This window comes from Gouania willdenowi, chromosome 3, assembly GCF_900634775.1.
Source record: "Gouania willdenowi chromosome 3, fGouWil2.1, whole genome shotgun sequence".
Taxonomy (NCBI): domain Eukaryota; kingdom Metazoa; phylum Chordata; class Actinopteri; order Blenniiformes; family Gobiesocidae; genus Gouania; species Gouania willdenowi.
Window position 1 is genome coordinate 22733925 of NC_041046.1, and position 13524 is coordinate 22747448.

At 43.6% G+C, this 13524-nt stretch overlaps 1 protein-coding gene across 1 annotated transcript; it reads right to left on the reverse strand.

The window, feature by feature from the left end:
- Positions 1-4549: 4549 nt before the first annotated feature.
- dldh (dihydrolipoamide dehydrogenase) lies at positions 4550-11718 on the reverse strand. The gene is made up of 12 exons (XM_028443057.1): positions 11573-11718; positions 11165-11467; positions 10530-10590; positions 9589-9846; positions 8341-8401; positions 8098-8228; positions 7819-7988; positions 7502-7718; positions 7229-7402; positions 6414-7143; positions 6086-6317; positions 4550-5987 (listed from the first exon to the last, which is right to left on the reverse strand). Exons 1-12 carry the CDS (start codon positions 11624-11626, stop codon positions 5982-5984), a joined length of 2397 nt encoding a protein of 798 aa, XP_028298858.1. The 5' UTR covers positions 11627-11718; the 3' UTR covers positions 4550-5981.
- Positions 11719-13524: the final 1806 nt, after the last annotated feature.

Genomic DNA, 13524 nt, shown 5'->3' on the forward strand with positions numbered 1-13524 from the left:
CAGATGACCATGCACTTTGGGATCCTACAAGCTCATGTAAATCAGGAGGAGGCCTCAAGTCAACTACAATCAAGTATCAACAAGGTAAAGTAAGTCCTAAGAAGTAATCTGAATGATCAGAACATTCCCCCGCCAAGTCCAGCACCCTGAGGCTTTACATTAAGCCCAAACAGGGAGGGTGAGGACTAGTGAGCATCAGAGCCACGATCCATGACAGTTGAGAACACTAGCAGTAAGATCCTGTGGGGCTAACCAACTGAACATAGTGGTGGTTGACAAACTCCAGCAGAGGGCAGTGGCCACAGATGTGGGATACAAGCTGACTGCAACATCAGGAAGAGCGAAGTACCAAGGTCAAGCTCACATTGTCCGAAGAGAAGTATGACCAGGGGCACTGACCCCCAAAATCAAAAGAGTAGCTCCAACAGATTCAAGGAACATTATCTGAAGCCTCAGTCTAGAAGTGTGTAGTGCAAGAAACAAGTAACCAATTTCAAGGCCTCTAGTAGAGAACTCAGTCTTGAGTCAAGACTCTTGACGAAGACAAACGTATCAGGAGAGAAGTTTTTGTGTGTGTGCGTGTGTGCGTGTCTATGCTGCTGGACACAAATAAAAATTTGTACCCTATGCTTATTTTGATTTCATTTATTATTGCAGAATAAATTCAGCCACAAAAGGGAAGGCAATGGATTACAGTTGTTTGTTCATTGCATGTGTTTTTGTGTGTTTTGCGTCTGTGTGCATACTTGTGATTTATGTGTTTTGAAAGGTGACCACTGCATATACAACAATAGATGGGTCAAAGGCCATGTTTGAGATATCCCTTGTCTATACATCTTTGTGTGACTCGTAGGATTCTAGCATCTACACACATATGCACACGCACATTCACACAAACACACACTTATGTGTTCATCCCAAACGAGCTGCCAGAAGAGAGGCAGAATGCTGAATGGAGAGATTAATCAGATTATAGCAGAGACACACTTAAACACCCTGTTCTGTGGATTAGCAACGGTCCTGCCCACTCCCTGTCAGAATAAAACCTGTATGAAAGGAGGGGGGGAAGAACCTGATCTGGACAATATATCATCCGACACGCATGTTTATTTTTTGAATATCTTGGAATTCTGTTCGAAATTTAGAGTAGATGTTCTTGTTTGTAGCAATGAGATGAAATCAAATATGAAAGCTGAAAAAAAAAAGTTGACTATAGAAGGTATTAGGTGAACAGAAACAAAGCAGTAGTATCAGACATGTGCCTCATGTATAAGAGGGACCAACTGAACCCACATTTCACCATACATTTGACCATGAAGAAGTTTCGATTTCCCCCTGAGAAGTTCAAAGAGTGCTGCTCTTTATGTGCTACAGGGCAGCATATGGCAGCCAGTGACCAAGGCTTTGTCTGACTATTGACACCAGAGAGATGCTGAGAGGGAGGACGCGAGTGTGTGTGTGACTGTTCAGGGGCCGGAGGACAGCCTAACAACAACAAAGGACCAGCTTTAAGCCTGTCTCCTGTGATTTTCCAACTCAGCGAAAAGCTATTGTGGCACTCAAAAAAAGTTAAGTTAAAAAGCTTAGCATGGTATGTGCTAACAACTGCCTGCTGCTTGTGTAATACAAGCAAATACTTTTTGAGCAGCCACAGTCACAGTCTGTGGAAGGGCAACCGTCTCTATGTCTCCAAACGATGTTCAGGTCACTAGTGAGATCCACTGGCCCCAAAACTGTGATGTGCGGGGATACAACATCATATTACTGCAGCACAGCAAACTGATTGTTCAACTTTTCATTAAAGCACCAAAATTGGTACACATGTTGACTAATGTATTCTGAACAATTCTGAATAGGGACCCCCTCAAGATTTTGCTTTGGTCACCTTTGGCAGCCATTTTGCTGCCATTTTACTTTAACAACATGGGATATCTGTCATTATTTTTCACTTTGTAGGTTTCTTAAAGGTGATAAATACTCAATGGGATGTGCTTTCACAAATATAAATGATACAAATGTAATTTGTGTTGTTTTATTATATTTCAAACCATTGTTTCGAGAAAAATTTGTCATTTTTATTGGAAAATCCATTTACGGACACAACATCAAGGGAGAAACAAGGAAAAGGGTGCGACCTCATGTGGTGAGCTGGCAGAATTTTCTACGTGTTGATGCAAACAAAGTGGAGCGCGTCAGCTTTTGGTGCAGACCTTCCATGGCGAGACAAAGGAGCTGGTCGTCATTGATGGTGAAGCAGTCATCTATCTGCCTTCCAAGCAGGAAGATGAAAACTCTCTGGCTTCATGCTATCAAGAAGAGGCGGACATGCTGCATGTGGCCCATGTTGCAGCACATGACCACCGTCAGACTGAAGTTTGAACCGTTGCAAAACTTTTAGTGAGAGCAGCAATTTACAAGTCAAATAGATTTTTTTCATTAAAAATCCTGGTTCACAATATTTAGAAACACATTTTCAAAGCCAATTTGTTTAATTGTACACTTTCCTTATATCTACCACCAAAACAATTAGGGAAAAAAAGAGCACATAGCCTAACCTTGCCTGCAAGATAGATTCTCCTGGTGTTCACAAACACCAAAATCCATCTTGTACTGCTCCAGCTCTTACCGGTTCAAACCAATCATGAGGCAATGTTGTGGTTTAGGGCGGGATATCCAGGCGAAGGCAAAAGCGTTGAAGCAAAACTGGCGCATGCACAGTTGCAGGGAGAGGAACTAGCTGGGTTACCGCTATTAGCATAGCTCAATCAAAGCAGAAAGATGTCGACACAGGAGGATGAACGTGTGGAAGCTGCTATTAACTCAGTTTTAGACAAATCTAGTATTTCCTTTTTGAAAGAGCAACAGCAAGAGGCGCTTTGTGCATTTCTGGACGGTAAAGAAGTATGTTTTCACCAGTGGAGCCTTGTTGTTGTAGCCATAGCAGCGTTTCTGCCATGTGATTGGCTAAAACAAATCATGGTAGACAGGCGCTTCGCCCAATCAGCTTCAAGCATTCTGTTCATGTCCCTCCCTGGTTCCGAAACGATTTGCCTGACACAGACCCAGATTGATGTGGAGAACTCGAGTTAGAGGGGGGGCTACACATCAATCTGGCTCTTGCCAGGTAACACATAGCCCTTTTCACTAAAACAGGATGGCCATTTTCCAAATTGGCCATCAAAAGTGACCAAGGCAAAATCTTGAGGGGGTCCCTATCCAAACTTGATATCAATACACTATTCTATATGTGTACCAATTTTGGTGCTTTTATACAAATTTGAACAATTGATCTGAAATATCAGTCCATGCTGCTGCACTATCAATGTGACTCTTCTTCAAAAAATAAGGAGTAAATGAACAGTCATTATTATCCTGAGTTTTAGTCTGTCTCTTTTTGTGCCGGTATGTGTGTCTTAGTGCGTTCACTTTGTGCTGACTCTTAACGCAGTTTGTCCTCTCTAATTGTAACAAATTACTGATCATTTACCATCCAATTTCACCATTGTGTGCATGTACGTGTGTGTGTGTGTGACTTTGTGTGTATTTATACGAGGCTGCAAACCAGATGAGTGTCTTTGATGAATACTTCTACACTTGCAGTGGTTGCCAAATGACATACGCACACATACACAGGGGCAACCCGGGACTAAAGCCAGACTAGTGGTTTCTCTCATTGGCTAAAAATACCCTGTGTTTAAAACAAGATTTCACACACACACACACACACACTGATTCTCTAATAGAACACACTCACAGGCCGATTTAAGGGTCAAATTCAAATAAGTGGTACTCACTCATTATAACATCCCTGAGTTTTGCCGCACATGCACGCAAGTACAAACGCACACTCACATATTTTTATGTGCACAAGCATACAAATGCTCATAAAGATGGCTCTGGCCTCAGTGGATAGCTAAGTGGTCTATGATTATGGGGTGGGCCTTTGTCTCATTTAGTGGTTTTACAAGGAGACAGTCTTCTGCTGTGTCAGACAAACATGCACACACACACACGTGCACACACACACACACAGACGCACGCACACACACACACACACACAGACGCGTAACCCCAAATGCACAGAGCTGCCATGCAAGCAAGGTGCTAATCATTTTTCATTGGAAATAATTTAATGTACAGCATCTTGCCCAAGGGCACTCCAACACCCAGGCCATAACTCATCATAGTCGCCTCCAATAGTAATTACAAATATATATTCTCACACAATAAAACTAAAGCAGTAGTTGATTTTCATGTTTTTCTTCTGCATATGACCATTTGTTAGCTCGTATGACTCTTTGTCGTCGTTACTATTTTATGAGTGAAGATTTGCCCCAAAATAATGTAAATGTTCATCAATGTAAAACCAGTCAAGACCAGTTTGCTATATTTCATTCCTCTTTTATTTTGGAAAAATAATTAGCTTTTTTCCCCCAGTAATAAAAATGACAAACTCTGTACATACAACTTCTCTCTTAAATACAACACAGTCACAGGGGTCTCAAGTGCCTAACGCATACATGCTTACATTCATTCATACATACATACATACATACATACATACATGATCTGCTGAATAAAAAACAATCCCACTTAAATAAAAACAGGTTCAACACAAAATTCACAACAAGTAAAGGAGCACAAATAATTACAAATTAAATAAAACGAACGCATGTATTCAGATAGCAACAAAAAAAAAAAAAAAGACCCTGGCCATTAACAGGCAGGGGAGGATGTCCGTGAACTGGCTAAAAGTAGAAGAGTGAGGGTGAGTGCATACACATTGACATTTACACAGGCATTAGCTCCTTCTGTACACTCTCTCTTTAACACCTGTGCACACACACACACACACCTCTTTTAGTGCAATGCGGTCTTGGCAGTTAAGACTAGTTCTTTAAAAGCTTGGCCTAATTGGAAAGCTTTCGACTTCACTAAAGGTCAGGAAAGAAAACGTAACCGTCAATTCTGAGCAGCAGAAATAAAGACTTCTCTGAGTTCAGAAAACTTTCTTTAAATGTACATGCACAAAACTTCTTGGATGATATGTTTGATTAGTTTCAGCTTCTTCTCCTCAGTTGGTCCTCTAATGCTAAAAGAGTTTCTAAACTTGCACTGCTTAAAATTGCCCTGTGTGTCAGAACCTTCAGGGGCCAGTATGGCCCAACAGAATCCGTATTGGATTTATCTGCAGTCACTAGTAGAGGCATCATTTCCCTTATTTTCTGCTGAGAACCAGCTCAGCCAATGGCGTCGCTGTCAGTGCAGCAGAGGTGAAAATTCACTGTTGTGTGAAAGCTCCAGGTTTTAAGAAGAAGTTCAGACTAAAAAAGCTCAGTGACTTCTAACTTTGGAACAGTCCTACTGTTTACTCTGCAGCACTGCACACGTGCAGTCTGATGTCCATGTCAGATTTTACACTGTATCGTAAAACCGCTGCACATTACCATAGTACTACTGCAGTAATTCAAATGTTTTCAGTACTTCAAAGGTACAACATGGTTCATTAAATCCGTACATGAATGTACTACATCATATTATGCCAAGATCCAAATTGATCGTCCGACGTTTGTTGGGAGAGAAAAGTTCATAATATTATGAGCAATAACTCTTCATCAGACAAGCTCTTCATCGGTTCTCCAGCAGTACTCGTCTGACCCGTTCAGTTCCATTTCTGTAACAAAGTCTGTACCAGTGCTAACATTGTCCTCATGGGGCTTCATCCACAGCACAGAGTCCGCTTCTTTCCAAGTTCAGAAATTCACTTGTAGTACTACTGTAGTACAGTGTTTTTGCCAAATGAGCACAGACTCACAGGCTGGTCAGCACTTGGCTCAGTCCTCTGGTAAATCCAAGGGAACAGCAGCATACAGCAGGAGTAAAACCTCCTGGAGACACATTGAGCTCTACTGCTCAGGGCTAATTTGTATGTGGACCTCTGTAAACCAGGGAAATCTGGTCAATCGCGGTCTAGGCAGGTATCATACCTAGAATACAAAGAGAAATCATATCATTCAGAGTTTGTTAAGCTTAAGGAGATACAGATTACATATCTATTGTGGCCTATCTCAGTTTGTGTACTCACCTCAGTAGCAATGATACATTCATCTTTTTGGTCAGACATAACATAGACGGACTGGTATTTGCTGTCAGTGGAGCACTGATACCGCCTGTCACTGGGACTCTGATACTCGGCTTCACTGGTTGACTGGTATTTAGGGTCTGTTGCTGGGTGACAGTTCAAATCATTGGAGGACAGATATTTGACTTCACTGCAGCTTGGAGACTCTTCTGCCAGTTTTTTCTCAGATGCATTACTGCAGGATAAAAGAGGGGACCACAAACACTTTAAGTAATTACTTCTTTTACAGACAATCAACTTTAGTTGGACTTGGAGAGAGACTAACCAATACCTGTTTTGTCTTTTCCTGTATCCCTCCTCGGTATCAGACTCATCAAGGACTTCACACTTGGCCTCTGGCTCATCATGGGCTTCTTCTTTGCACATTGATAGGTCGTCAGGTCTAAGTTCATGGACCAAGTTGTACTCCACACTGGGATAACGAGGTTTGAAGCCTTTCTTCTCTGATCCAGTGAGCCCACTGATGCCACTGAGACCACTAATTGAACCAGTTAGGTCTGCATGATATTCTGCCTTTTTGTTGGTGTTTTTGATTGAAGAGGTCATCATAGCACCCAGTTCCTTGTCGCTACGGAGACAATTGTTGGTGGTTGTCAGGTTATTCATTGTCTCGTGGCTGTCACTGTGGACACTGTCACTGTGGTGACTGTGTCGCTCCTGCAGTTTGATACGAATGTAGACAACCAGCACCGAGCAGCCAATTAGCATCACAAGAACAAGGAAGACCCCGGCACACACAGCTGTCCATGGAAATCCGTCATTATCCTCTTCTGACTCTTCAGCCATTCCCATCTCTGTGGAAGAATATCGGCGATCTGGTCCATCCACAACAGGCTGACGCCTTGGCGCCTCTGGCAACATGAATTGGCAGTTGTGGCCACCATAGCCAGGCACACATGCACACACATAACGACCACCACGCTCATGGCAAGTGGCTCCATTGTGGCAGGGATTGTGCGAGCATCGAGAGACGGGAGAACTACAATTTTTACCTATATACCCTGTTGAAGAAAAGCACAGATTAAGAGTCTAGACTGTACTAGAAAAGACTGCATAAACAAGGAAACCAGTTAAGTTCAGTCTTACCTGGAGGGCAGTTACAGGTGTAGCTGTTCACTGCCTCCTGGCAAGTTCCACCATTCTGACAAGGTAGAGAGTAACAGAAACCAGAAATGCTGCTGCTATCCTCACAGTTAGGACCTGAGAATCCCTCTGGACACCGACACAGGTACGAGTTCACAAGATCCACACATTCTGCACCTGCACCAAAGAGGATGTGGGATAAAGATCAAGGATGACTCTTCAAATACTTTGGTGTCTTTGGATGAGTTCAACTTCTAAACACAGATGGTAATTTACCATTCAAACAGGGGTTGGAAGAGCAGTAGTCGATTTTCTTCTCACAGTTGAAGCCTGCGTACCCCATCGGGCACTGACAGAAATAACCACCTTCAGGGTTGTCAACACAACGTCCATCATTGAAGCAAGGCCCATCTGCACAGGTGTTGGCGCTTAATTCACAGTTGTTTCCATAGTAACCCAGTGGGCAGGTACACTTGTATCCATTGTTGTCGTCCTGAATTTGGAAGAAGGTAAACAATGGTTTAAGCACAGGCACTTTTGCAGTGTATTTATCTGCTTTTGTAGACACAGCGCCTCAGTCTCTGATTCCTCACCGTGCAGCTGCCTCCATTACGGCAGGGGCTCCCAGAGCATTCGTTGGCTTGGATCTCACAGCTAGCGCCAGAAAATCCAGGTGGACAGGAGCAAGTGTAGCTGCCCTGGCCAGTGTTGGTACAGGTGGCTCCATTTAGACAGGGTTTGTGGTGAGTACAGTAGTTCAGATCTGGAAGCACATCAAATTAGCTAAAGTTAGACACAATATAGTTGACATTTGAAACAGCGAGTCCTGCTTCAGTTTAATCAGATTACTTCCATGTAGTAAACGGACTAACCCTGGTTGCAGAATAGCCCTCCCCAGCCCTCCTGGCAGTTACATTGCCAAGGTTGCTGGCATGTGCCATGAAGGCAGCCTGGGTAACGAATGCAGTCATCACAGTAACGCCCACTGAAGCCAACTCGACACCTGGGAACAAAACAATCATTTATTACAGTTTATTAGACGGCATTGATCAGAGAAATAAAATACAAACTTGTACCCAATTATTATTCAATACAAACAAAGTTTTTAGACTTACTTGCATTCCCCTGGTTTCTCACAAAAACCATGTTCTTCATCACATCCAGGAAGGCATATTGCTGCAGGAAGAGAAAAAGAAAAGATGAGTGAATCTTGGAAATCTAATTTGTTTGCTCTACTCTACAGTAAAAAATCTATTTAAATGCTTTCTGGTACTGCGTACAGTTCTCTTAAATTCTTGAAGTACATTTTAGCTACTGATTGAACACCTCTCAGCCAAGCAACTCATTTATTTGTCCTTATATGGTTTGATTTTTTTTTACCCAACATGCTACAGGAAAAATAATAACCAGGGGCTTATCAATACAACTCAGTCACTGTGGCCCAGGGATGAAAATAAAATGGTTTCACAAGCTTGGCGCAGATGATGCAAAAGCCAGATAAGACTGTTTTGGTCACCAAATACTAGAACCTGCCATCAAGCTCGGTTTTAGCACAGTTGCTCTCCAACACAAAAGCCACCAACACAAAGCCGTCTTTCTCCCCTTGACTGTTGGTCAGAAGTCTCTTTTCTCACCCTTAGCCCCTCTCCACCCATCCTCCTCCATCCACCTATCCCCACCCTTCTCCTCTTCCTCTCCTCTGCTACGCTCCTTTCCCTCCTCCGCTCTCCCATCACTCCTTGCTCCCCTCGTCTTCTCCCCCTAAGGCCAGCTGGTCTGTGTGGAGCTAACCACCAGACAGCTGCTCCATTGTCTCCTCTCACTGAGCAGCTGCCCCCTCCACAACAATACACAACCCTGTTTGGCCAATCACCAGCCTCAACCACAACAATACAGGACCCCCACTTGGCCAATCGGGGAGGAGGCTTTTAGGCTAGGAGGCCCCAGTGGTCTAATGGAAGGCACGCGGCGTGTGAATTACTGAGGAGCCACTGCGGCTCATTAGACTGGAGGCCTCTGATGCTATGGGATAACTGACGCCTGTTGCACACGGGCCCTGCATTATGAGGTAGAAAAAGTCCCTAATTCATAAAAAAGAGGCAACTGACTGTTGGAAAGATCAACTTTAAATAGCAGTTATATAAAGTTTGTGTTAAAAAGATAATTTCCTTTGAAGATGTGAGCATTGACTCTAATGGAAACAATTCCCCATAATTTCTGCCAGTCCTAACTTCCCTATGCAGCGTCAGCATTCTACTATTGAGGTGTAAAACTGATTTTTCTGCTTATCTAAAATTTTTTGGCCTCCTGCTGCACCAAACAAAGTGAGTGATAGTGCTACAGTCACAAACAAACCCACTCACGTTCAGTGCAGTATTGGCCCTTCCATCCAGAGTTGCAAATGATCTCTCCTCGCTCGCCACAGGTGAAGTGTCCAAAAGCATCGTCTCGAGGACGACAGAAAACCGAGCAGCCATCGCCGTAGTAATGCTCGTCACACAGGAATCGGTAGGAATAACGCAGCTCTGTCCTGCCGGCTGTCTGCATGTCCTTGGACCATTCTTCGCCCACAGTGAGATGACGCTGAGTAGTTATCCTGCTGATCAGACGCTCGGGGTTGTCTGTTAAAAGGGGATCAAACAGTAAGTGGTCGATCATTGGTGGACACTGTTTAACAGTAAGGCACTGGATAATATTAATGATAGATATCTTTTATATATATATACATATATATATATTTCATTGAGCTTAGATTTATTCTTACTTTACACTGCTAAACGAATAAAAACAAAGGGTTTTTATTGAATCAAAGAGGCTGAGCGTTGGTGCTCCAACTCTGATAATTATACCAACACAAGATCATCCCAATAAATCACATATTAGCCTAGTATTTTGTCTATTTTACTTTCTAATCTAAAAATGTGACCTAATAAAAGTAATGTAAAAAAGAATGTACACTGAATGTATTTTTTTTATTTTATTTTATTTTTTCATCTTTGAACAACCATTAAGTTGCGATGATTTTTAAAGAAGTTTATGGGACACTAATAAAATAGATCACAGGACCAGTGGTAAAGTGTGATGAACTGTGTTTGATCAAATAAATGATAATGATTAAGTACAGATTGTCCTTTATTCCACAGCAGAGACATTTAGCACGTTGTGTTCATACTGAATATGACCCATTCATCTTGAATAAAGGAGCACAGAGAAAGAAAATATACACCATGAGAGAAATCAAGGCCTCTATTGACCTTCTGGTTAGTCTTTGAGTTACATTGGTGCCACACTGACTGTTACCCACCTGTTGCCAGGTCGTCCAGAGAGTCTGTGTGCAGAGCTTCAATGATCAGTGAAAACGTTCCCTGAGGAGAGACAAGAGAGAGTCAACAGCTGCTGGGCCCGAGCCCCCCGTCCCCCCTCCATTAGAGGACCTCCCAATAAACTTCACAACCTAATTCCCGTGTTGATTAGGGGCCTAATAAGGCCAGCTACCTGCTCCCCCCTTTTTATGTCACACCCCTGCCTCTGTCCCGCTCTGACACTACCGTAAAACCGAACCAGGCGGAATTTCACGCTGTGCTGCCAATGATGTGCCAACTCAGAGGATGTTACATTTCCCACCACGGCCGCTCGGAGGAGAGCACGCGCGCGCGCGCACGCGCTGTATCCCACCAAAGGCCACAGAAACACTACAATAGCCCCTCTCACACACTGCTGACAAAGACCCTCACAAGTGTGGAGTCTGAGAGCATCTGTCGCGTATTGCGCTCTTCAGGACTACAATGATCGTGTGTAATCACAAAGTAAATGTTGTGTGTGTGTAGCCTTTGATAATGTGACTATGTGAAATATTTACTGCCAACTTTAAAATACAAAGACACACACAGTAATTGTGTTTCTTTCTTTTTTTTTTTTTTTTTTTAAAAAAAAACTTACTGGCCACGTGAAGCCGAATGAGAAGCGGATGGGGTTGGTGAAGCTGTCTGCGTTAGTCTCTGGGACCTGGAAGGAGTTGGAGCCGAGGACCGGAGTCACAGCCCCGCCGTAGGTGCACGGGGGCTCGGGGGACACGTTGGCCTGGTAGTGCTTCAGACACACCCGAAAGAAAGTCTTACACTCACACTGCTGGTTCCCCCCGGGATGAGCCGAGCCCCCCGGGCAGCAGTTGGAGTTCCCCGTTACCCCCTTTTTGTTGAGAAACTCCTGCAGCTTCAGCTCAAACACTCCCGAGCACCACACCTGTAAGTAACACAAGCGCGCACACACACACATGAGGTGAACCTCCTGGGTCAGTGGCTGGAAGGTGATAAAACATCAGTCACATCCCCCGGTGGATGGGCCTACCTGACAGGTGAGGAAGCAGAGGTTGACAGCCAGCAGCAGCCACAGGCGTCCCATTGTACTGACAGGCCACCGGTAAACAGTGAAAGCTCCACAGGTCCGTGTGGTCCCAGCTCAAACACTCATTGAGAAAAGTTATCAAAGCTCTTCAACTGTGTCACAACCAAAGGTGCGTGTTTGACGCGCAGGAGGATGGACTGGAGTTTGTCCTCTGGTGCGCTTGTCCACTATCTCCCCATATGAGGTGTGAGTTGATGCCAGAGACAGAAAAAAAAACAGAAAAAACCGTAATCCTCAGTGAAACGGATCCTCGTGGATGAAATCCCTAATGGTTAAATCAGTTAATCCAAATCACTCAGAGCACAGCTGTAGCTTTCTTTCTCCTCTTGTCATATGATGATCCCAAACACACACAAAACAAAAACAAAAAAAAACAGGCACCGTTCCTTTCTCTGTGTTTTACAGTGTGTGTGCGGGTCCTCGGCCCTGCGCAGAGTTTTATACCAGGCCGACAGGCGAAGGGTAATAAGATGCAAATGAGCCCTTCTGGTTCTCTTCATCCCCTCCCTTCACCACCACCACAAGTCCGCCCCGGGGCCATCATCACAAAGAAAGAAGAGGGGGGAGGAGGGGGCGCACACAACTTTTCAGAGCCCGTCCCCTCCTCTCTTTCTGTCAAAGGCACAGACCAAATGGCTAGTGAGCTGTTAAATGTGCAACAAGCCCTTGTTTCCCCTGATGCCTCCCTACAGCGCACAGGGGCCCATTTACATTCCGATAAATTCTTTAACCTCTGCTCGAAATCCTTCACCCATATTTGAGATTTAAATACACGGGCTGCAGACGGTGGCATCTCATATTTGGGGTTATGAAGAAAAGCCTTAATGCCAATCTGAACGTTGCGCTGCCGTCAGCCTCAATAGCGTTACAACCACCATCTGCTCCTTCAACATTCCTATGGTGTCACCCTTGATGGTGTTTTCACATGCTTACACTCCGAAAAACAACTTGATCCGGTCATTACAACCCGTCTTTTTCTGACTTTAAAACTCATGTCACACTTCTTCATCATTTCTAAAAAACGACAATAAAAACCGCTGCTTCTAAATCGAATGTCTATATGAATATAGCAGCATATGACCAAAGTAAACACATTCATACAACACGACTGCACATTTATCACAAATATAGAATGTCATTTTACATTTCAAAACCTAGATACACGTTGGAGCTGTGCGTAAAGACGCACCAAATTACGCACAGCGGCTATAGCTGTGAGGACAGCACACCTATCATGCGTGTGTATTTGTCGGATCTTTACTTTTTGGTAGAAGCAGTAAAAAAAAAAAAAAAAAAAAAAAAGACTTGGTGGTGTGTCACTCGCGTGGCTGTCATTAGGGACTTTGTGAAGGGAGGAAGGGAAGGGGGAGATGATGAGGAGGGGAGTCATGGAGGGAGTAAGGTTTTCTCTTTGTGCTTTCAGCTGTATGGTAATTGGGACGGCAGCACCTGCTCTCCCACAATAATACAACACCAGAGAGAGAGAGAGAGAGAGAGAGAGAGACGCCAAAGGAAGGCATCTTAACAGTAATGAACTATATACTACCTAAAAAGATAAGACTCTTACAGACAGCAATCAGAGCACTTGGACCTGCTGTCTAATTTGCATGTCTCGGTTTATCTGCAAAACTATGTGTGCAAGAATGTCCACTTGTTGACATGAAGTTATGATGACATCATTGCTTGCTGTTAAGTTGTATGACAGTGCACCATGGACTATCGTTTCTCCTTTCTATTGGTTTTGTAACATGGGACTTTAGGTGTCTTGTTCATTTTGCACTTTTAAACGCAGCACATACCAATAAAACTTAAGTTAACAAACCAAAAACAAACAAACAGAAAAGTTCCTTGTTATTAACTATGTCGAGGGGTTGTACAAAGGGTCCAAATATAAT